The sequence below is a fragment of the Zerene cesonia genome, unplaced genomic scaffold, assembly GCF_012273895.1.
Source record: "Zerene cesonia ecotype Mississippi unplaced genomic scaffold, Zerene_cesonia_1.1 Zces_u010, whole genome shotgun sequence".
Lineage (NCBI taxonomy): Eukaryota > Metazoa > Arthropoda > Insecta > Lepidoptera > Pieridae > Zerene > Zerene cesonia.
In genome coordinates, this window is record NW_024045140.1 from 620,805 (window position 1) to 646,207 (window position 25,403).

At 37.4% G+C, this 25,403-nt stretch overlaps 4 protein-coding genes across 4 annotated transcripts in view; 1 reads left to right on the forward strand and 3 right to left on the reverse strand.

The window, feature by feature from the left end:
* Positions 1–821, reverse strand: part of LOC119839221 (intersectin-1-like) — a 29,258-nt gene extending 28,437 nt beyond the window's left edge. The window contains exon 1 of the mRNA XM_038365440.1: positions 801–821. The gene's annotated coding sequence lies outside the window, so the exon portion shown is untranslated. The remainder of the gene's footprint in view (positions 1–800) is intronic.
* Positions 822–1,173: 352 nt separating this feature from the next.
* On the forward strand, positions 1,174–3,104 carry LOC119839242 (MIP18 family protein galla-2). Its single transcript, XM_038365462.1, has 2 exons — positions 1,174–1,526; positions 1,986–3,104. Exons 1-2 carry the CDS (start codon positions 1,253–1,255, stop codon positions 2,174–2,176), a joined length of 465 nt encoding a protein of 154 aa, XP_038221390.1. The 5' UTR covers positions 1,174–1,252; the 3' UTR covers positions 2,177–3,104.
* Positions 3,105–3,202: 98 nt separating this feature from the next.
* On the reverse strand, positions 3,203–10,475 carry LOC119839222. Its single transcript, XM_038365441.1, has 7 exons — positions 10,405–10,475; positions 9,794–9,864; positions 8,125–8,225; positions 6,366–6,471; positions 4,983–5,079; positions 4,419–4,518; positions 3,203–3,304 (listed from the first exon to the last, which is right to left on the reverse strand). The coding sequence occupies exons 1-7, from the start codon at positions 10,473–10,475 to the stop codon at positions 3,203–3,205; spliced, it is 648 nt and encodes a 215-aa protein (XP_038221369.1).
* A 1,743-nt stretch (positions 10,476–12,218) lies between these two features.
* LOC119839254 (cytoplasmic aconitate hydratase-like) overlaps positions 12,219–25,403 on the reverse strand; it is a 33,042-nt gene continuing 19,857 nt past the window's right edge. The window contains exons 12-22 of the mRNA XM_038365480.1: positions 22,398–22,560; positions 21,567–21,667; positions 19,721–19,840; positions 18,432–18,588; positions 17,355–17,461; positions 16,751–16,879; positions 15,660–15,796; positions 14,385–14,558; positions 13,811–13,907; positions 12,953–13,138; positions 12,219–12,435 (exon numbers count right to left, since the gene is read on the reverse strand). Of these exons, the coding sequence (XP_038221408.1) occupies positions 12,325–12,435; positions 12,953–13,138; positions 13,811–13,907; positions 14,385–14,558; positions 15,660–15,796; positions 16,751–16,879; positions 17,355–17,461; positions 18,432–18,588; positions 19,721–19,840; positions 21,567–21,667; positions 22,398–22,560 (1,482 nt within the window). The 3' untranslated portion in view covers positions 12,219–12,324. The remainder of the gene's footprint in view (positions 12,436–12,952; positions 13,139–13,810; positions 13,908–14,384; positions 14,559–15,659; positions 15,797–16,750; positions 16,880–17,354; positions 17,462–18,431; positions 18,589–19,720; positions 19,841–21,566; positions 21,668–22,397; positions 22,561–25,403) is intronic.

The following is a 25,403-nucleotide window of genomic DNA, read 5'->3' on the forward strand; positions in this document are numbered from 1 at the left end:
TAACGGGCCCCAAATTGCGGAAATGTTCTGCAAACTTTGCATGCTCGTGCGGCAGAATTGTCCATGGATCGGCCGCCATCTGTAATCAGAGATTAACAATTTCTATGTTATGTTAATAAATTGATTAGAATTTTTTTGTTATGAAGTGAATGGAACCCTTAAACTTTCATTTTTAGTTTTATGACATTGAAATGTTTTGTCAATTAGAATTTTTTAAATAATAGGAAACATTTCTCAACCGTTGTTATTATCATCATTCATTATTACAACAACAATATATATAATAATTTATAATAAACAACTAAATCTCTTCTAAATACAAAACAATTTATATGTCTTTAAGATAATAAGTTATTAAGAAAATGAGATATTATCTCATCAGTTACACCTCTCCCCAAAAAATGGAACTAAAGAATGGTTTGAGAACTGTAGAACGAGTTTTGCTGACTTGTGTAACGAAATACAGTCATAAAAGGTGCGTTGAGCTCGCTACACAGTTAAATATTGATTAAAGTTTACCAAACTTTTATTAGAAACGAAAATTATTTAAACTAGCAGTCAAGTTGTTTGAGACGTTCTTTAACTACTATTTCAATAAGAAATTGGCTGTGTATATTTCATTTCTAATTAAAAAGGTACAGGTACACAGGTTAAGTGTACATGAAGGCTTAAGGCACACCCTACGAAAGTACCAGAGGTCCTGCGTAAACATTGGGAAAACTTCTTGTAAAATGTATCATTGTAATCAAAATTATAATTAATTGTAATTTCGATAGCATTTTGTATTATAAAATAAACTTACAGTTTACTCGGTATCTTCTCGTATCAAGAATAACGCCCCTTTTAACACTTTTTTAAAGTTTAATGCAAAATTCTGCGCTTTCTCGAATTGTGTATTGATCGAACTTAACTGTCATTTTGAATGACATAACAGCTGATAAAGTTTAAAAATTAATAAGAAGTGTGTCGATATCTATTTTTTTCTTAATATTTAAATTGTTATTTAAATCGTACAAAATTAATAGAGTTATAATATTTCTTGTTAAATATTTTAATACTACAGGAAAATAATCTAGTTAACGCTCACTGCTGAATATTACAAATTTCTGTACGTTAAGTCAATGTCAATTACACGCTTCCACTATTGACAATTGACATTTGACATATTTTTATATTAGGTTAGCGTTTTATCTCACTACGTTTGTATAATTTTATATAAAATTTATTATCAATAAACGCAATATTTACAAAAATGAAAGTAGCGGACAACGTTAACCCAAATGTATACGAAAAGGGTTCAGCAAGAGAGCTAACTCGAGCTGATTTTGACGAAAATGTACCAGATGAATTCGATACACGAGAAGTATTTGATTTGATACGCAATATTTGCGATCCAGAGCATCCATTATCACTGGAAGAGCTACGAGTTATAGAAGAAAGTAATATTCACGTAGATAATGAAAATAACTCGGTACATGTTTTCTTTACACCGACAATACCTCATTGCAGTATGGCCACCTTGATCGGTATGTGATTTAATTGACTATTTTATATATTGTCAATCAACGGTATTTTTTACTAGCTGCGCCCCGCGGTTTCGCCCGCGTAAGTCCATATCCCGTAGGAATATCGGGATAAAAAGTTGCCTATGTGTTATTCCAGTTGTCCAGCTGTCTACGTACCAAGTTTCATTGCAATCGGTTCAGTAGTTTTTGCGTAAAAGAGCAACGAACACACACACGTCCTTACAAACTTTCACATTTATAATATTAGTTTAATATGATTAGTATGATAGGATTCAGTTAATTTATGTGATAACTCCCTGGGTTTGATATAAAATTATTGTCATCTGGTCCCATTTTTAAATCTGGAGTGGCATGCCGCCAGGGACATCGATCCCTATTTTAGTCGAAAAGAATTGTGTTACAACCAAGTTTGTGTCTCTCTCAAACAGTGAATTGTCAACTCTCATATTAACATTCCAGGTCTATCCATCCGCGTGCAACTGCTCCGCTCTCTGCCGAGCCGTTTCAAAGTGACAGTGGAAGTGACGGAGGGAACACACGTATCGGAGCACGCTGTGAATAAACAGCTCGCTGACAAGGAACGGATTGCAGCGGCGTTGGAAAATAAAAACTTATTGCAAATCATAAATCAGTGTGTTCGGTCATTATAATGAACTAACTGTTGTCTGCAGCTTTGCCTGCAGGGCCAGAATAAATTTTCACGGTACAATCGTTCATCCCCTGTTTTATCCCCGGGGGGGTAGAATGTATCAAAGTTCTTTCGTAGTGGATACTTACTTTTGAGTGGCTATCGGCATACCAAATTTCAGCCCGATCGGTTCAGTAGTTTGGGCTGTGCGTTGATAAATCAGTGAGTCGGTGTTTGTGTTTTTTATATTAAGACTTAAAAGTGATGAATTGATTTTAAAAAATGCATTTCAATATTAAAAATAATTTTGTTATATGCTTTAGATATTTCTTTAAAGGATAATGATTGTACTTATATATATATAAGAATCTACTTTATTAATCCCCAAAGAAAAGAGGGGGTTATAAGTTTGTTGTCAACATCTGTCTGTTTGTGGGTTCTTAGCATTGGAGATCTCAAATAGATGCACCGATTTCGATATGGCTTTTTTTTCATTTGAAAACCCGTCTTGTGGTGGCATGTAGCTATGTTTGATGATATTTGGTCAAGGATGGCCAAAAAATATAGGATTATATATAGTACTAGCAGTCCACCCCGGCTTCGCCCGTGGTACATATATAGCCTATAGCCTTGCTCAATAAATGGGCTATCTAACACTGAAAGATTTTTTTATCGGACCAGTAGTTCCTGAGATTAGTGCGTTCGAACAAACAAACAATCTCTTCAGCTTTATAATAGTATTGATTATTTTACAATTCCCTCATTATGGGTATCAATTAAAAGGGCTTAATTAGTAGAATACTAGATGCTATATAAATGGCCGATAATGTTAAATGGAGTGGGGTATTTGAAATTTTAATTTAGTCTTGTTTTTGTTAAAAAAAGCCTATTTCTTGATGATACTTGTAAATATTTCATAGTGAGATAAAAAAAATTAGAATAATAAGCTAATAACATAAATAAATCTTTGTCTATATGTATATTAGATGTATACTAATATTTAAATAAAAGACTCATAAAAATAACATGTTTTATTTTAACAAAAATTTTACACAAGTAATGGGTAATTGAATGCTTGGAGCGATGTAATTGCTGCACCGATAATGATTGCGTCCACGGCGTAACGATAGCCGCCGTTCGGTAGTGATGTCTGTAAAAGATACACGTTTGTTAAAAAAAAAGGTTTTTAAGATAGAAGAAAGAAAATAGAAGATAATTAAAAGTTATAAGAAGGTTCTTATACTTATATATTTTACACAAAAATGCTCTTATATTAATAATGTCATCATTTTAAAGCTACCTATTTACCGAATAATCTTAATATATAAAAATCCAGTGTCATGATGTATGTTCCCAATGAACTCTTCATCAACTCAACCGATTTTGATGACATTTGGCGTTTTATGTGTAATTTGGTCCAACTTAAGATATAGGATGGTTATTATTTCGATTAATCATCCCAATAATTTATGATCTTAATATTTTTAATTATTACTCAGCCACAGCAACACGTGGCCGGGTATGTTAGTATAAACTATTTATTATGTCCAGGGGCGTTATCAAAACGACTTAAAGCAGTATTAATTCCAGTGTGAATAAACGACTTTACTTTATGACGTCATGACGTCATAACCCCCCTGGGTACAGATTTCCAGGCGGGTTTAAATATATAGTACAAATAACTTAATTTATAAATATCATTCGAATCGTTGTAGAAGCAATATTACTATCTTATATAGATATTTAATTCTCTATGTATTAGTATTTTCTTGTGTTTGATTTTACGCGAGTATTATACATTTAGATATTAAAAAACGTTTTAACGGATTTTAAACGCAATTTATTCATTATATTATTAACCCGACGTAGGGTAGTTGTCGTCGTCGTAGTGTTTAAAATCCGTTAAAAAGTTTTTAATTTCTAAACCTACATATATAGATATTATTAAATTATGACATGTATTACTATATATAATGAATGATTCATTAAAAAATACTGTTTATTTTGTTTTAAGAAAAGCTTTTGAACAAATAATAGATATCCCTAATATCTCTATTAATATTATAAATGCTTTCACGCCTAACCTGAACTCATTTTGATGATGAAATTTGGACTGAAACTGAACTTAGGAAAGGACATACCGTACTTTTTATGCCAAAAAAAAAAATGTTAGAAAAAGTAAAAATAGGGGGTGAAAATATGTATACAAGTTCCTTATTGTCAAAAATAAAATCATGTAAGATTATTACAGAATATTTACTTACAGTGCCAGACAGTTTATTTTTTTCACAGCTAATATCGTCTACAGACGTTCGAAACAGTTCGATGTCTTTTTTGCTGTTTGTATTCGGTTGGAATTTAAAACTGAAATTAAAATAAAGATTTAAAAAGGCACAATGCACGTCCGCATCCCATCTCAGGATGGCATTTTTCTATTCTTTGAAAATTCTTACCTTAAAACTAAAAAATGACAAGACAGTGAGAAAAAACATAAAGGTCTAAGATACCTAATCAGACCGACGAAGTTTTTTTTTTATTTTATAATGTATGAATGTGGGAGTCTAGCACGCTTCAGCACGAATTTTTACAGCTCGCGGAAAGTACCACACCTCCACAGGAGACCGGCGTGAAATAGCATGCTGTTTCTACGGCGAGTGACAGGCATAGAAGGTCTGTTCTAACAGTGGGAAGAAGTGTGGGCTGATGATGATTAAATGAATTAGAAATCACAGCTGGGTTATAACCAAACCATATTATATAGGAAGACTGAGCATGCAGGGGTAACAAATGTGTGGGTGATGATGATTAAATTAAATTAAAATACACACTTTGCCCTCATTCTTGCCACGGGTTTCTCTTCAAAATCAGTCGAATTATCCGTTGAATTTTTCTTCTCGTTCATTTCACTGCTGTCGGATTTATAATCTGTAATTCATTTATTTATACGTAAATAAGTTTTTCAGTGGTGAGAACCTCGGACTTCAAAATCGATAAGTCGGGGTTCGAGACTGGGCGAGCGTGCGGGTAATAAATTGATTTTTCAATTTATCTGCACATGTGGATAACATCACCACTGCTTAAAGCGGTGAAGGAAAACATCGTGAGGAATCCGGCATGTCCAAGAATCAAAAGTTCGACGACATGTGACATCTGCCAACCCGCACTTGGCCAGTGTGGTGGATTATGACCGAAACCTACATAGGAGGCCTGTGTCCCTGTGTGTGGGAACATATATGGGCTGATGATGATGATGATGATAAACAGCTTTAACATAAATTCTTATATATAACCCAGAACACTCTAGAACACTATCTGCGTATCACATTTTATCAGTAGTTTAGGCGTGAATGTAACACATATTGACAGCTAATTTCGAATTTTTAAATGTTTAACAGACGATAATTATGAATACTGGAAATGCATGTTGATAATGCATTTTTACAATTATAATTTTCTACTGTGAACCATAAAAGTAAACATTTTCATTTAAAAAGTTCTTGGGTCTTTGGGGGGATCATATCAAATTCATAGATGATGAGAAATATGGAACCAAAAGAAAAACCAGTTCCCACCAAATCACAAAAAGAATCACGTCAATAGGAGCACAGTATGTTATCTATGTCCATGTGTCAATCGGTTTAAAGGGCCACGGAGTTATCATGTAATAAACCCAAAAAAGAAAAAAAAGCAGTTGAACCTCCTTTATTATTATACTACTTTTAGATCCTTCGTTTTTCGAAACGTCGTTTAAAAACATTTTTCTATTAGCGCGTTCAATTAAACTCACTTCATTCTATAATAATATTATTTATAACTCTTAGTACAAACATACTGAACTATATATAGACATTTAATAAATATTAAAAGCAGTGGTGGTTCAGTGGTGAGAACCTCGGACTTCAAAATCGATAAGTCGGGGTTCGAGACCGGGCGAGCGTGCAGGGAATAAATTGATTTTTCAATTTATCTGCGCATGTGGATAACATCACCACTGCTTAAACGGTGAAGGAAAACATCGTGAGGAAACCGGCATGTCCAAAAATTAAAAGTTCGACAACATGTGACATCTGCCAACCTGCACTTGGCCAGCGTGGTGGATTATGGCCTGAGCCCTCATAGGAGGCCTGTGTCCCAGCAGTGGGAACATATATGGGCTGATGATGATGATGAATAAATATTACTCGTATATTATATACCTATATTATAATTACCAGATGAATCCTTGTATATTTCAGCCAATTCTTTTTCAATTCTCGCCTCCTCGTCGTCTTGGTTAACGCCATCTATTTTGTCGATGTCTTTTGGTTTTTCTAGTTCCTAATAATGTCATAATTATTTTTATCAAGGACAAAACCGCCTTTAAATTGTTAGAAATAGAGAAGATTTAAATGGGAGGACACGGCAGGCGTCAGCTTTAAATAAATAAAAGAACAAACAGAAGCAATTGACTCAATCGAAAAGTGTAAGGTATCAAACTCAACTAAATACTTACAAATTGACAACCTCCTTTTATAAAATCAGTCGAAAAAAGAAATGTTTTCAATTATCATTGTACGTTTTTTAATGTTTTTGCCCCACTGACTTTTAGTTAGTTTCGCGTCATATATGGCTCGTCTGAGCCCAATTTACTAGAAATTTCCCATAAAGACGTTCTAAGATACACTTTATCTCTGAATTGCAAAAGAATTGTTATTTTTTTACGAGAATCAATTTTTTACGACTGCCTTTGACATTATTGTTCTGGTTTTTTTATAAAAAAAATAACTGCAAAATGATACGATTTTAAAAGAGCAGCTACAGAGTTCTATGCTTGCACTACTCTGAAGAAACTACTATAGAGTAACGCTCTATGGCAGGTCGAGATATTTCGTCAATACTATAGCCCTATTGAAGGTAGTCTAGTTGAGTGAATAAATCTTTTAGCTTGAGTTACACGAAAGAAGTCGCGGTCACAGATAGTTTATTACAATCTAGCAGATCGCCCCGGCTTCGCCCGTGGTACTTATATAGCCTATGTCATTGAGTGAAGTTGCAGCTTTCTTTTTTTTTTATATCATAGCGGGCAACTGAGCTGGTGGTTCGCCTGATGGTAAACGATCACCACCGCTCATGAACATTCGCAGAGTCTCAGGCCTCTGAGAATGCGCTGCCCGTTTTTTAGGGATAAGGGATAAGGAAAGGATTGATGACTGGAAAGAAGGAATGGACTGGGAAGGGCGAGGAGAAGGAAATAGGCCTCCGGCTCCCCCACTCAACGTACGAAACACAATAGCAAACTATTATTTCACGCCGGTTTTCTGTGGGGGTGTGGTACTTCCCCGATGCGAGCTGGCCTAATTCGTAAAATTTCTAATGGTGAAAGAATTTTAAAAATCGCTCCATTATTTTTGAGCTTATCCATTACAAACAAAATAAATACAAATTCTTCCTCATTATATTATTAGTATAGATAAATAAGATTAAGTAATAAAGAAACTATAATTTAAATACAAATGAAGCAGTTGCGGCAGCGCTAACAGAGGCACTACCTCTGCGAATGTTCATGGGCGGTGGTGATCGCTTACCATCGCAGACCATCAGCTCAGTTACCCGCTATGTCGTGAATCTATATATATAAGAATGAAACCCGTTTTCCTTGGTCACGGCATCACGCGTGAATGGCTGGACCGATTTCACTAATTCTCTCTTTGTTGTATTTGTTATTATTAGGAGAAGTTTCTTACGAAAAAAATATTAAGGAAATATCTCAGAAATATTGAAAAATGTACATTTAATTTTGCGTATTTTAAAAAACGCGCGTAACAAATGTCAATGTCATTCACAGCCATAGATTATATGGCTAAAGCGGTACGAAGTTCGCCGGGTCAGCTAGTTAATAAGTAATATAATTAGTAAATAAATATAAGTATAATATAGTAAATAAATATATAATTAGTAAATAAATAAATATATAAAGTAAAAAAAGGTTACCGCTCTAGCTATGTCCTCCTTCGTAGCAACTTGTATGGTGGTTGATGTTATATCGTCATCATTTTCAACGGATGGCTCCTCTTCTAAGTCCGCTGGTAAATCTGTTGCATTAGATTACCATAAACATTCTAGCTTGCTTTACGCTCCAGGGTGTACCCGGGATAAGTTAGGTAATAAGATCAGACGGACATCTTATCCGAGTCTCCGTGAGGAACAAGATACAAGACGTATGACTCACGAGATGGTAGTGGACTGTTGCGAGATCAGAATGTAGTGAAGACCACTTTCAGCGGGAGGGCGCGTTGCCGCTGTGTAGCTGTTTTTCGCTCGCGTAGTTAAAGATAATACTCTTTTTTTTACGAAATCTTCCAAAGATGCTCTAGCTTTGGGGGAAAGTAGAGCATGGATTTCTACCCACTAAAAACTCATCGGCGGCCAAACTTAAAGCACAATAGCAGGGATCCTGGGATCTCCTATGGAACGCACTAGGATCAAAGATAATACTCTAAGGTTTCAGGAATGTCCGGGATATGAACTATTATATTCTCCGGTTTTAAAATATATCTGTACATCATTAAAATCGGTTCTTAATCAGTTTCAGTGTTAAGGGTAGATCCTGGTGCGTTCCTTAGATCCCAGGATCCCTGCTTTTGTTCTTTGAGTTTGGCCGCCGAGGAGGTTTTAGTGGGTAGAAATCCCACATGCTCTACTTTTCCCCCAAAGCTAGAGCATCTTTGGAAGATTTCCTCCTCGTTAAAAAAAAAAAAAAAAAAAAGGTAGTTGGTGAAGAGGCTCACAGACTTAGTTATTTATTTATTTCTTTATTTATTACATTAAGGATCACCAATATGACGTACACGGGTAACGTGAATGGAAAGTTTTATGAAATTACAAATAGAGACTTAGTAGTCATAATTATAGGCAGCCACTACTATTAAAAATAACATAACACAGCCTGTAGCTAACAGCTATTTAAGTAATAAAATTTTGTCTTATTTATATTTTGCAAAAGAAAATAATACGTCGCATTTATAATATTAATAGGGACAAGTAAGCATTCTCTTAGCAGTCGGAGGCCTTTTCGTTTCCTTTTCCTCAACCTTCCCCGTCCATCCCTTATTTCCAATCGTTAATTCTTACCTTATGCGTTTCCCCTTATAACCGGACAGCGCACTCACAGACGCACTACCTCTGCGTATATTCATGGGCATGTGATTGTTTACCATCAGCTGAACCATCAGCTCAGCTGCCCGCTTTCATAAGCGGGTAATAAAAGTCATTTTTAAATACTAATTATCTCCAAAACGAATTATTAAAAAGGATAGATCAGGGGCGGCTTAATCTATAGTGCAGGCTATGCAATGCACACGGGCGCCGTCTCAGACGGTGCCGCGACGTTCCTAGCCAGCTAAAAGCATCACCAGGACAGATCTAGGGGGCACCACGGTTTCATTGTACACGCGCGTTACACGAGCTAGAGCTGCCCCTGGGATAGACTCATAACTGAAGTGTTGTCGTAGGTTTGCCGAATTTGTGTTCTTATTCCGAGACGCCACTACACGGATATAAGTGTATAATCTATGCTACTACATGTCCCACATAAAGAAAGCCCGAGAGGAGCATTAGAAACTGATCAAATTTCGACCACCTTAATTTGTAATTGACATACCTTTTACGGGAGCGCCGATTTCAATGATCTCCCTACCCAATGCTTCTGTGAGAGCTTTTGTATTAGATTTACTATAAACGTAAGACAAATAACATAGAATATATATAATTAACACACGCATTGCTATTTTGTGGCGGTGGGCAATTGTTTCCGAGACCAACTGGATTTTCGTTTAGTTTTATTGTAATTGAATAATGATTTACGCAAGTATCATTGATGTGTGCGTTTATTATCTGTTAGAAGCTTTATAGGCATAAATAAAAGCAATAATAACATATTTAAAGAAAAACTATATAACATTTATCAAATATATTTTATTTCACAGCATTAAACTGAAATTGTTTCATTTTTTTTTTTGTCATAGTCCGCAATGAAGCTGGTGGGTCCCCTGATGGTAAGCGCTACCACCGCCCTTGAACATTTGGAGACGTGTAAGGTCGATTGCAGACCTTACGCCTCTTCAAATGTATTGTCGACTGCAAAATGGAAAGGGATTAGGAAAGGATTGAAGAGAGGAGTAGAGGAAAGGACTGGGAAGGGTAAGGAAGAGGATATGGGCCATTACGCTCATTTCATATAATTTTTGGCAATAAATACCTTTTCTGTCTTACACTTGTAAATACTTGTTTTCAGCCTCGTAGAACTGTATAACAGCCGATCTCTTAAACCATACTTTATCCATTTAAATTATTCACGCTGAAAAGAGAACCAAGCATTTTTTATGTCATAGTGGGCAACTGAGCTGGTGGTTCGCCTGATGGTAAGCGATCACCACCGCCCATGAACAGAGCAGAGGCAGTGCCTATTGATGCCCGCTCTAAGGGGTAAGGGATAAGGAAGGATTGTTGACGTGAAAAAGGAATGGACGGGGAAGGGTGAGAAAAAGGAAAGGGGCCTTAGCTCTCCCATTCTCCTAACGAACTGGTGTGGTACTTCCCCCGTGCGAACTGGTACAATTTGTACCGAAGCGTTCTCGACTAAAATATTAAAGCTTGGATCATCTTTTATTATTTTCACTAAAATTCACCAAAATAGATTTATCGATTCAGGCGTAACAAATTAACAGACATACGTTACATTTCTATTTCTTATCTTCTTCATATTTTAGAACAGGATAAGGAAAGGATAAAGGAAAGTAAGGAAGAGGAATTAATCCATTAAAACACATAATAACAAATTCATAAATTTATTCTATTCTCTTATAGCATACCCTATTATCCATTACCGATATTATAATATTTTATAACAATGAATATATAAAACTTTATAAAAAAACGTATCAAAAAACCTGTGCCACTATTCAATTCAAATTTATAATTATCAAGACCTAAAATCTAGATTATACCTAGATGCTAGATAGATTTTAATGTTTCTTAATGAAAAACGTAATATTTTCAAATGGCCTTCAAATTGTCAAATTAGACTAATTAAATCGGACCACCAGCGTTCAAACAAAAAGCATCAAAATCGGTTCACCCAGTACAAAGTTATGAAATGACTAACACAAAAACAATACAGCCCAAGCTGCAACTTCACTGGGTGACATCCTATCCTACTAATATTATAAATGTGAAAGTTTGTGAGGATGGATGGATGTATGTGTGTTTGTTACTCTTTCACGCAAAAACAACTGAACCGATTGCAATGAAATTTGTTACGTAGATTGCTTGACAACTGGAATAACATATAGGCAACTTTTTATTCCGATATTTCTACGGGATACAGACTTACGCGGGTGAAACCGCGGGGAGGACTCTATATGTATCACGGGCGAAGCCGGGGCGAACAGCTAGTATACATGACTGATTTATTATATTACCTTACCTTTTTTTTACCTTCAATAACTTTTTAATATTGGCACAGACTATACTCAGTTATAAGATAAAACCTAACCCAAAATTATACCCTTATTTGAACTACACTTTTAAAAATTACGGGTCTTTAAATATCTTTTTCAATTAATATTTAGTAAATAATATATTTGTACTAATTATATTTAATGGTTTCAAGATTATAAATTCGTTTTATATAAATTGGAAACGTCAAAGTATTAAGTCACTATGTTTTTTTATGAACCAAAAGAAATTATTATAATATTTCCTTTTAAATTGTTTAATTGTGACGCAATTTTGTGCAAATTAAAGTCAGACATTTTTTTATTAAAAAAAAAATGATAATAACTATTCACGATAACGCATTTTTTTATAAAATAAAAAAAATATTTATATTTCTATAAAACAAGGTCACCAACCTCCCCGGGGGGGGGAGGAGGAGGTAAGCAAATGACAACAATTTGAGGGCTGAAAACCCGCGGAGTTATCGAGTGACAAACACAAAAAATCCGTGGCGTTGGAATCTCAGTTTTTGGGAACGTCGGTTAAACAGCCCCTATTACATCCTTTTCTTTAGAAAAAAAAAAATCAAATAACATCCAATAGCACTTTATAAAACAGCTACAAACAAAAAAATACAAAAAACCAATGCATTAAAAAAAAATTTTTTTTTTGTACAAAATGACGGTACTTTGAAATCTACAACATTTTCCGTATCATGTTGTTCAGAATGCCGCCGTGTCGGAAATAGCTGAGGTCGACCTCAGTGTCGTAGCGGACTTGCACTTGGAAGGTCGTGCCGTTGTCCACCTGCGAGGAGAAAATTATGTAAAAAAAATACTTTTCTGATTAGAGGCCATTTATAAAATATATCAATCGAATTTTTGGTTTTCTTTACCCCTCCCCCCCTCCGTGTCATAGTTCACATTTTAAGAACCCCTTCCCCCTTATGTGACATAAAAGTCACGTATCCCCTACTGGGGCATGGGGTAGATGATATAAATCTGTTTCACTGATCGACGTTCTCCACGGATTAGTAAGTTCATCTTCAGCCCTTTGTGTCCTATCAGACCGAGATCTTTTTTTTATGTGTCCTCACCGGGAATCGAACCCAGGACCCCTTAGTTCTAAGCTCATGTTTTAACCACTGTAGCAAGGAGGCGGTCCCTTATGTAATATAACACCTTTTAAATTATTTTTTTTCACACAGAGCGTGTTTTTAAGAAGAAAAAAAATAAAGATTTTCTCTCCTAAAATTAGGTTATTATTTATTCTCCTAACTGTCTCAATCTCTCCATAAATCCCACCGCCAAACCCAGGCCCATACCTTGACATCCAGCAATTGGTGGGTCTTCAGATCCTCAGGTACTTGAATTTCATATTTCTCCCTCCCAGTTAGCCCCAGGGTGTCCGCGTTTTGTCCCGGCAAGAACTGCAGGGGCATAACACCCATACCCACCAGGTTCGACCTGTGGATCCGCTCGAAGGACTCCGCTATAACCGCTTTGATGCCCTGGGAGAAAGATAGTTCTATTTTTAGTCTGCCATAAGGGAAAGGGGTAGGGATAAGGATTGGCTGATTGGACTGGAAAGAAGGAATGGACTGAGAAATGTGAAATAATGAATCGGGCCTCTAGCTCTCATCTTATCGGCTTTATGTAAGGTAGTAAAGAAAATTCCTTATTCATACTAATATAATAAATGCCGGAGGACCATATTTTCTTTACCCTTATTAATCTTTTCCTTTATTCCCTTCGGCTATCTTTTCTTTCCTCATTCCATTTAAGGTCAGTAATTCATTTGTTAAAAGTAGTTTTTGCGGACCTTACGCTACTTTTTACAGCAGTCCTACTAATATTATAAATGCGAAAGTTTGTAAGGATGTGTGTGCGTTTGTTGCTCTTTCACGCAAAAACTACATAACCGATAGCAATGAAATTTGGTACGTAAACAGCTGGACAACTGGAATAACATATAGGCAACTTATTATCCCGATAGTCCAACGGGATACGGATTACGCGTGTGAAACCGCGGGGCGCAGCTAGTATATACATATCACTACTATGGGAAGATTCATTATGATTCGCATAGCTTAATAAAACTTATAAATTCCGATAGATGGCGCTATATTATAATTATATACGCAAATGACGATAAATAATGGCCTCTGCTAGATCTTACTTACCAATAAATAGGGCCCCTTCGCTGCCCAATCTCGACTCGAACCGCTGCCATAGTCCTTGCCCACTATGGCAATTAGGGGCACATTTTCTTTCGCGTATCTGAAAAAATTATAATTATAAATGGGGAAATCTTACTATAATAAATAAACTGCTTAGAATGGGAGGGTAATTATGTTTGATAAATGTTTTACATATTGAATGTGGATTATGAGATTTTTAAAGGCGCAGTGAGGGTACTTCTGAATTTAAACTCTAACATTTTTTATTCAATAAGACTCCTTCTTTCAATTAATAATATGATATATAAATTATATTATACTCTTCTCTTATGTTGTCCCACCTCACCGCGCAAGGTAATTACTTGTGCCCCTTGCCATATGTTCCTTCAAGTGCCCCATATCGTTCATCCCATTACACCACATTACCCCAAGTGAACACAACTATGCTCCGAGCGCCCCACACCCTTGTCCCAAGTGCCCCACACTTGTGCCTTGCGTGTCCCACTCCGTACACTCCCACCCCCCGTGTCCCAAGTGCCCCACAGCCGTGCCCCCTGTGCCCCCCCGGGCCACTCACCGCTCGGCCGCGTCGTACACGTCCATGTCGTCCCCGCTGGGCAGGTGTCGGGTGCGCGGGCCGGGCGCGGCGGCCATCTTGTTGACGATGCGAATGTTCGCGAAGGTGCCGCGCGACATCACCGCGTCGTTGCCGCGCCGCGACCCGTACGAGTTGAACTCGCGCGGCGTGAGCCTGGAAGGACGATCTTGTTGGTACTGAGGAATACCTATAATACCGTCCTAGTCCATTCCTTCTTTCCAGTCGTTAATCCTTTCCTTTTCCTTTACCCCATAAAAGCGGGCAGCGCATTCACAGAGGTACTACCTTTGCGAATGTTTATGGGCGGTGGTGATCGCTTACCATCAGGCGAACCACCAGCTCAGCTGCCCGCTGTGACATAAAAAAAAAAAATATTGACCGGCCAAGTGCGTGTCGGGCTCGCACTTCCTCACTACTCAATAATGATTATAATTACATTGAGTAGATAGGCAGATGACATAGTTTCCCGTAGTGCCCAAAACCAGTCTATTTATCACCCCATTCTATATACCAATTGTTAAAATTTTATTAATTTTAATTACGATAAACTAGCTGCGACCCGCGCTTTCATCCGCGTAAGTCCGTATCCCGTAGGAATATCGGGTTGGGTATCAAAAGTTGCCTATATGTTATTCCAGTTGTCCAGCTGTCTATGTGCCTACGTACGCCAAATTTCATTGCATCAGTTCAGTTTTTTTTTGCGTGAAAGAGCAACAAACACACACATCCTTACAAACTTTCGCATTTATAATATAAATAGGATAGTAGGAAGTAGAATAGGAAGTAGGATAATAGGATAGGATAGTAGAAAGTAGGATTAGGATCCTACCCTAGGATTAGCCGGATCTGGTAGCTAGTAGTTCTATAGTTCCTAATAGGACTTTCTATATGCTTGTATGTAACTAACTCTTATAGACTAGATTTTGCCCCACTTCAAACGGACAGATTGAACTCAAACTCTGTACACTTATCGCGGATCGGTGACAATACAATAATTTCATGAGTTTATCTCATTATCCTCATTAGGATCCGCGGGATTAAATAATATCCTTGCGTATACTCAAGAGGCCTGTCCATAAAAATATCGTTCAACGAAAAACGTGTATATCATCTGTCCCATACCCCACTTGGGGACACGGGACTTTTTTTCCTCAACCGAGTGAAGACAGTTTAGTTGTTTCTATCATTAACGCATATTATTTTAAGCCCTTTTTAGTTGATAACCTCCTTTTCCCCATCGGTTAAGACCCTTACCCCCTACTGGCCAAGTATCTCGCGGCTGGAGAGTTCCTGGCGATGGAGCCGGCTGGGGATATGTGGTCCGTGGTCACCGAGTCGCCCAGCAGCAGCAGGCACCGGGCACCCACTATACTCTTGATCGGCGGCAGATCCTGGTGAGGTTATTCGAGACATATTTCGGTTTTAGCAATTGAAAACTTTTAAACGGATGTTTAAACGCGATCTAGAATTCTATTATTAAACAGACGTTTCAACTACTTTACAGCGAGCGTGGTCACGGGGAAACTGATACGCTGGACTATCTAACACTGAAAGAATTTTTCAAATCGAACCAGTAGTTCCTAAGATTAGCGCGTCCAACCAAACAAAGAAACTCTTCAGCTTTATAATATTAGTATAGATAAAAAAGGGGATTATGTTGAACATTAGTTTGATCGTAATAAAAATGTACTACGATTCTACACAACTTCCTACTTGATGTAGTCGGTTGATAACAAATCGCAGCCAGTCACAAGGACCATTAATAAATTGAGGGTAGTTGGGTCGAACGTTGAATATACAACGCACGAACACCAAGCCACAATCCGTACGAATGCTCGCTTCTAAGTAATTCAACATTTTATAGCATTCGACAGCTCAACGAGCTTGGACAAGTGGAGTCTTCCCGTGACCACGCTCGCTGTAAAGTGTTCGAAACGTCGGGTTAATAACATAATGAATAAATCGCGTTTAAAATCCGTTAAAAAGTTTTTAATTTCTAAATGAATTTGCACAAGTTACGAAAAGCGACATCTGTATCTCAACTGACAATTATCCATACAACAGAATGTCAAAACACAATTGACATCCGACAATATAATGTTGCCCACTCACATTGGTCATACCATAGACCGCCTCCTTGGTACAGTGGTTAACGCGTGAGCGTAGAACCGTGGGGTCCTGGGTTCAATTCCCGGTGGGGACGCACAAAAAAACAAATGTCTCGGTCTGACAGGACACAGAAGGCTGATCACCTACTTGTCCATAAAGAACATCGATCAGGGAAACAGATGAACATCATCTGCCCCATACCCCACTGGGGGACACGGGACTTCACTTATACTCACCCTGGTCATACCATCGAAGAAGGGTGGTTTCTTGATGTATGTGGAATTCGGGTCCCATCCGTACAGCTTGCCTTTTGGCACGTCCAGGGTCTGCCATGATGGCGAGCCTTGTTCTATCTTCTCGTATACCTGGGGAGAGTTGTAGTAGTATTTAAGTAGGAGTAGTAAGTAGTGGTAGTAAGTAGGAGTAGTAAGTAGTGGTAGTAAGTAGTAGTGGAAAGTAGTATTTTTTCTATGTATTAGCGGGCAACCGAGCTGGTGGTTCGCCTGGTGGTAAGCGATCACCAGCGCTCATGAACAGAGCAGAGGTAGTGCTTCTGCGCATGCGCTGTCCGCGTTTTGAGGGTAAGGGATAAGGAAAGGTTTGACGACAGGAAAGTAGGAATGGACTGGCAAGGGTGAAGAAAAGGAAATTGGCCTCCGGCTCACCGAAACACAGTAGCATGCTTCTACTTCACGCCGGTTTTCTGTGAGGGTGTGGTACCCCGGTGCGAGCTGGCCTAAATCGTGCATGCTATCTCACATACAATTTATAAAGCATTGCTAGAAAACTAAAAATGTTTACGTTTTTATTTGTTTTTTTTTTTAATTATATTAAACTAACCTCTTTAAACATTCCCGGTATGACGTACTTGTTCTCGACCTCTTGTATTTCGGCGCGAGTCGGCCAAATATCGTTCAGGAACACGGGAGTGCCGTCGGCGCGTTTACCTGTTTTTTTTTTTTATTAAATTACTATTTTTTTTTTAATTCACTGATGGACCCAGACATTACTTCATACTTCCAAGCCAATTTAATTAAGAAAAAAAAAAATGGTTGCCTGTAAAGTCGGTTTTACAGGCGAAGATTTTACGTGACAACGTCTTTTTCTCGGTAGAATATTTATTGATATGAATATTATTAAATTGCACAATAGGAACAAGGAATTGAATGAAAATAAGAATTGCACAAATTTTAACTATGGAAAATATATTTTGTTTACTAAAAAGACAGAGACAGAGACACAAGCACGCGCCGATTCAATGCGCCTAATGCCTTCTAATAATAATCGCAAACCCAAAATATTATGAAATCACAAAGGTGGATCGAATAAAATATTTTTTGCATTTTAGATTTCAGCAGCTTTGAAGAAATGTACCAGGGCGGCATACATAATGAGAAGTTATTTATATATAGAGGATACAGAACAGTGTTATGTGGTATGTCTTACAAAGTACCAGGCTAGCAGAACCCACCGAGCGGTTGCGTCTCGAAGCCTTCTTATAATAATCGCAAGGGTGGATCATAAAAATGTTCATATGTTCATTAAATAAACATAATAATATTTTTTTTTTTTGCATTTTAGATTTAAGCAGGTTTGAAGAAATGTACCAGGGCGGCATACATAGTGAGAAGTTATTTATATATTAGAGGCTACAGAACTTATGTGGCATATTACAAAGTACCAGGCGAGCAGAACCCACCGAGCGGTTGCGTCTCGAAGCCAAGGTGGATCATAAAAATTTTCATATGTTTCATTAAATAAATATAATAATTTTTTTTTTTTTTGCATTTTAGATTTAAGCAGGTTTGAAGAAATGTACAAGGGCGGCATACATAGTGAGAAGTTATTTATATATTAGAGGCTACAGAACAGTGTTATGTGGTATGTCTTGCAAAGTACCAGGCGAGCAGGACTCACCGAGCGGCTGCGTCTGGAAGTCGATGTCCACGGTGCCGGCCAGCGCGTACGCGATGACCAGCAGCGGCGAGGCGAGGTAGTTCGCCCGCGTGTTGGGGTGGATCCTACCCTCGAAGTTCCGGTTGCCGGACAGCACCCCGCAGCACACCAGCTCGTTCTAGAATATCTTATATCTTTAATCCAACGATTTTCATGAAATTTAGTATATAGGGGGTTTCGGGGGCGATAAATCGATCTAGCTAGGATTCTTTTTTAGAAAATGTCATATTCGTGTTTTATCGATTTAAACTTAATTTTTTAACAAATAGGGGGCGTTTGAGTAGTCCCAATTTATTATGACTCTTCCTGACATCTATTGGCGAATAATAATACTACTTTTTGGCGAATAATTAAAGTTAAATAAAAAAAAAAAAAAAATACCGAGCAAAGCTCGGTCATCCAGGTACTATTATTATAATCCTGCTAATATTATAGGTGCGAAAGTTTGTAAGGATGTGTGTGTGTGTGTTTGTTGCTCTTTCACGTAAAAACTACTGAACCGATTGCAATGAAATTTGGTACGTAGACAGCTGGACAACTGGAATAACATATAGGCAACTGTTTATCCCGATATTCCTGCGGGATACGGAAATACGCGGGTGAAACCGCAGGGCGCAGCTAGTAAATAATAATTACTAAACAATATCTTTTATATTTTTATTTCTTGTTTTTAAATGTACGCTGCCGCTGTCAGGGGGTCGATGTGGTGTCCAGGGAAAATCAGCGGAGAGTCTAAGTCCCTTCAATGGACCTAGACTCTCCTACACTGAATGGATCTCCTCTTTATACTAGGTTAATTTAGCTATTTTTATATCAAACTAGCTTCCCGCCCGTAGCTTCGCCTGCCTCCGTATTGTTCTTACCTTTTAAACCTTCCCTGGTCTATTATGAATGCATCAAAACTATCAAAATCGGCCCAGCCATTCTCGAGCTTTAGCGAGACTAACGAACAGCAATCGGTTTTTATATATAAGAAAATTATTTTTATTTTAGCTTGGTATATATAAATGTATTTTCCTTCTTTCTTCCTTTATCACATTAAAAACCTTATATAGTGAAGTCCCGTGTCCCCCAGTGGGGTATGGGGCAGATGATATACATCTGTGTCGTAATGGACAAGTAGGTCATCAGCCTTGTCCTGCCAGACCGACCATTTTTTGTGCGTCCCCACCGGGGAATCGAATCCAGGACCCCTCGGTTCTACGCTCACGCGTTAACCACTGTACCAAGGAGGTCATTAAACACCTTACCTTTTCAATAGTGTTCGCTATGTTATCTTCAATTGGGCCCGAATTACCGATGCAGGTCATACATCCGTAGCCGACTATGTTGAAACCTAGCTTCTCCAGGTAGGGTATCACGCCGGACTCCTGGAATTGATGCATGTATTTATTTATTGACGTGACAACGTCTTAAATTAGGTTGCGGCTCGGAGGCACTTATGAAAAAGTGTAACGCCCGGTAACATTACGATGAGTCACCGAACTATGATCGGTCCGCCGCGCGCGCAGCACTAGAGAATTATAACTGTTTCTGTCTTTTTAGTAAACAAATAATATTTTCTATAGTTAAAATTTGTGCAATTCTTATTTTCATTCAATTCCTTGTTCCTATTGTGCAATTTAATAATATTCATATCAATAAATATTCTACCAAGAAAAAGACGTTGTCACGTAAAATCTTCGCCCGTAAAACCGACTTTACAGGCAACCATTTTTTATTTATTTATTTACACTTTATTGTACAATACACATACAGTTAACAAAACCAATAAACAATATCTACTGTACAATTTGGCGGCCTTATCGCTTTGAAGCGATTTCTTCCAGGCAACCTTTGGATACAGGAAATATAAATCTTGGAAAGATAGAAAGTGTATAAATACATACAAGAAAGTGTACAAATATATAGATAAGAAATTAATGCATATAGGAGCAAGGATAGTATAAAAATGCAGTAAAGAGAGATAAATAATAGAGGAGAGAAAAACAATATAACATAGAACAGAGTCAAACAACATTATGGAGATAGAAAATAATCCTTAACAAGAGATTTAAATGTATATAAAGATTTAATAATATAAATTTAAATGTATGTCATTGGGTTACACGAAAATGGATGTGCGATTCGAGATAGATATTTCTTTTAATTAAAAACTTTTTAACGGATTTTAAACGCGATTTATTGCTTATATTATTGACTCGATGTTTCGAACACTTTACAGCTCAGATAAATCGCGTTTAAAATCCGTTAGAAAGCGAGCTTCTGTAAAAAGCTGTAGTAAACAGTTTTTAATATCTAAATGTATAATACTCGCGTAAAATCAAACACAAGAAAATACTAGCTTTTTCATTTTTTGTTGAAGTATAAATGTAATTTTTAATTTTTATAAAGAATGGAAAAGTGGACGAGTGGTAAGGGGTCGCCACGGCGAATGGCATAGGTTCGAATCCCGCCTCATCATATAATTAAAATTTTCCAAATAAATGAATAATAGGTGAGTTTTTTTTTTAATTAAATAAAAAATTTACCACGAAAATAGTGCTTATTAAAGAATATTTTTTTAATTAATTATTTTCGTCGGTTATGTTCTTCGTTCTCAATAACATTCAAATCGATACAGCAGTTTTGATGGTTACGAAAAAAAAAATCGAAACAAACATCCCACTATTTTATTATCTTAATTAAAACATCCCACTATCATATTATCTTCATTTTTATTGTGGGAGTCGAACACGCTTCGGCACGAATTCGGCCAGCTCGCACCGGGGAAGTACCACACCCCCACAGAAAACCGGCGTGAAATAATAGCTTGCTATTGTGTTTCGTACGGTGAGTGGGGGAGCCGGAGGCCCATATCCTTTTCCTTACCCTTCCCAGTCCTTTCCTTTATTCCTCTCATCAATCCTTTCCTAATCCCTTCCCAATTAAAGTCGGCAATCCATTTGTAGAGGCGAAAGGTCTGCAATTGGCCTTACGCCTCTTCAAATGTTCACGGGCGGTGGTAGCGCTGACCATCAGGCGTCCCACCAGCTCCATTGCCGACTATGACATAAAAAAAAAAATTCACTGCAAATACTATTTTTTTCCACCTACCCTCAAATAATAAGTAACGACTCCGGATCCAGGCGACAGGGATGTTTTGATATACGGTAAGACACTAAGGCCATTCTCCACTGCCTTCTTTGCTAGGAGACCTAGGAAATGAATAATTATAATTAATTAAATATTTTTACAAAGAGGACGGTTTGCCTTCAAATTTTCAGAATAAGACCAAATTAAATAGGGCCACAACGTAGGGTCCTAACGGCAGGGCCAAAAAGGAGGCCTGTGTCCCAGCAGTGGGAACATATATGGGCTGATGATGATGATGAAATGGGGCCATGGAAGGGAGGCACCAGCATTCAAACAAAAATAACTATCATGAAAATCGCTTCACCACGTAGATCAGAAATAAAACCAGTAGTATGAGAACCTCCTCTTTTGTGAAGTCAGATAATTGCTTTGAGATAAGTGTCAGTTTTGAGATATACACAAGATAAGGAAAGTTAGACATAAGAGCTGAAAGAATTACTTTGCGTATAGTAAGTTCAAGTTGAACCTTTGTATGTGGTAGTCGAGCACGCTTCAGCACGAATTGGCCCGGCTAGGGGCAGTAGCACACCCCCACAGGAGACCGGCGTGAAATAGTAGCATGCCACTTGTTTCGTACGGTGAGGGGCGGGGGGGAGCCGGAGGCTTTTTCCCAACTCTTTCCAGTCCATTCCTTCGTTCCAGGCGTCAATTCTTTCCTTATCCCTTACCCCTTAAAAGCGGTTCCGTTCGCTGAGGCACTACCTCTGCTCTGTTCACGGGCGGTGGTGATCGCTTACCATCAGCTCAGTCGCCCGCTGCGTCATAAAACGAAAACCTTCGAACGTCACTCACCGGCTCCCAGCATGACACTCGGATTGGACGTGTTGGTGCACGACGTGATGGCAGCTATGATGACGGAGCCGTGCCTGATGCTGTACTGCTTCCCGTCGCTAAAGGAGAAGCTGCCTGAGGCTGAGAGCTGGTCAGGTGATAGACCATAGCCCTTGAAGCCGATCTGGAAGATTTAATGAATTAATGAGGACAGTTTTAATTAATGAATTAAAAATTACTTATCCGTATCACACTAATATTATAAATGTGAAAGTTTGTTTGTTTGGATGTTTGTTCATCAATCACAATTAAACTACTGGACGGATTTTGATGAAATTAAGTATACAGACAGGGTATGAGCTGACTTGGGATAACACATCAATCTTGATATCCAGGCGGAGCCGGGATGAGCGTCTTACTTGATATAAATGCGAAGAAGTGTGTTTGTTTGTCTTTACATAAATACACAATTGGTTTAGCAGGCAGTTTTCATTAAGAGACATATAAATAAAACATCATACACTGCACACTGCTTCGAGATATACTCATGGTACAAACTGTCATCCCCTATTTTATCCTCTTGGGGGTAGAATGCCTACGGATGCCTACACCATAGCTATCTGAATGCGAAAACTCAGCCCGAACGGTCCAGCAGTTTGTGCTATAGATAGATGTGGATAGATCAGTCACCTTTTATATAAAAAGAAAAGATAGATGTGACAACCATAACCGTCCCATGCCCCACTGTCGTGCATAAAGGTTTTATTATTAAAGAGTCCATTTTTTTTAAGATTTTCTTTGAATCACTACATAGCAAAGTCGCTTTCCGCGTCTGCCCCTATGTATGTATGTATGTATGCTTAGATCTTTAAAACAACGCAACAGATTTTGATGTTAAAGTTAAAAGAGGACAATTAGTATGGATAATAACATCTTATAAACTACTCCGAATTAAACGCGTGCGAAGCCGCGTGCAAAACCTAGTTTGTACATAACTATAAATATGAAACAGAGGATAAATCCCCTAACCTATTTGTCCCATGCCCAAAAGTGGGACGTGGGGCCCAAATTAAACCTATTTGTCCCATGCCCAAAAGTGGGACGTGGGGCCCAAATTAAACCTATTTGTCCCATGCCCAAAAGTGGGACGTGGGGCCCAAATTAAATCTGGGTCGAACAGAAACAATCGTTACTACGCCCCTGACACACATACACACGGAAATGCAATATAATTATAAACTTAGCGAACTCAGCTTTTTGATGCGTTTACCTTGAATATATTGAACTTTCGTTTCGCTCGCGGCTTCGCTTGAATATTTTGTATATTTATTTTTGTTATTTTAGAAACAAAAGGTAATATTTATCGACTAGCGGTCCGCCCCGGCTTCGCCCGTGGTACATATATAGCCTATAGCCTTCCTCAATAAATGGGCTATCGAACACTGAAAGAATTTTTCAAATCGGACCAGTAGTTTCTGAGATTAGTGCGTGCAAACAAACACTTAAGCTTTATAACATTAGTATAGATTTAATATTCATATTTGAATGAAATGAATCTAAAATAGACAATAATACACCATAAATAAAACAATTACAATAAACAGAAGGCGATTTGAAATGATGAGAGGACGGTCTTATCGCTATAAGCGATCTCCCGCAGACAATTTAATCGTCATCATCAGCCTATATATGTTCCCACTGCTGGGAAACAGGCCTCCTATGAGGGTTCAGGCTGGCCTAAAGAGACAATATAAATTTAATTATTTGTAACTCACTAGCTGCGCCCCGCGGTTTCAAACGCGTAAGTCCGTATCCCGTAGGAATATCGGGATAAAAAGTTGCCTATATGTTATTCCAGTTGTCCAGCTGTCTACGTAACAAATTTCACTGCAATCGGTTCAGTATTTTTTACGTGAAAGAGCAACAAACACACACACATCCTTACAAACTTCGCATTTATAATATTACATAGTAGGAAATAGGATTATTAAGTAGGAAGGATAGTGGGACTAGCTGCACGACCCGGCTCCGCGCGGATGATCATTTGTCGTAATTGAAATAATATAAACTATCCTATCTTTTAAGTTGCATCAAACTCCATACGGTGTGCAGATTTGATTAAAATCGGTTGAGCAATTAAGGAGTCCATCGCGGACAAACAACGTGACATGTACACATGTATACAGGCGTATCCCGGGCGGATCGCTAGTATTAATATAATTGAAGTCAATTAAAAAAGTAAATATTAACAGACAGACAAATAAAACAACCTATATGTATATTATATTATTTTTAGTAGTTAGGAAGAGAAAACGCTGCGTTTGCAAAAAATAAAAACAATGTTTCTTATACGATTTATATAATTTAGTATAATTTTATTTCACTTAACGAATAGTTGTGTTATTTACTTGGTATGTATGTCAATTGAGATTTTAATTATTTAAATTGTTATACCGATTTCGATGCGGTTCTCACTAATGATAAGCTGCAGTTAATGTGAGTACATATATTGAAAGTATTTTTTTTTTATTAACACTGTTATTATTAATATAAGTATCTATTTATGCTTTTATCAGCTTCACCTGTATGTGTGTATGTAACCGACTCGTTTAGACTCGACTTTGCCCCACTTCAAACGGACAGATTGAACTCAAACTCTGTACACTTATCGCGGATCGGTGACGATACAATAGTTTCATGAGTTTATCTTATTATCCTGATTAGCATCGGCAGGATTAAACAATTTACTTACACTTTATAAGAGTGAGACAATTTAGTTGATTCTATCATAGAAACGTTCTTTTTTAGTATTTTAAATATTTATTATAATATTTCGTTTTCTGCAGAATGCTAGTATTATTATATTATTCCTTCGATCTATTCTGTTTATTCAAAAAGTATATAAATAATAAATAAAAGTCATTTATTTAGCAAAAATAGATATTATATAAGATAAATACTTAGTCTGGCCATAAATACTGTTACACTTAATTATAAAAAAATATTACATTTGAATTTCGAATCTGT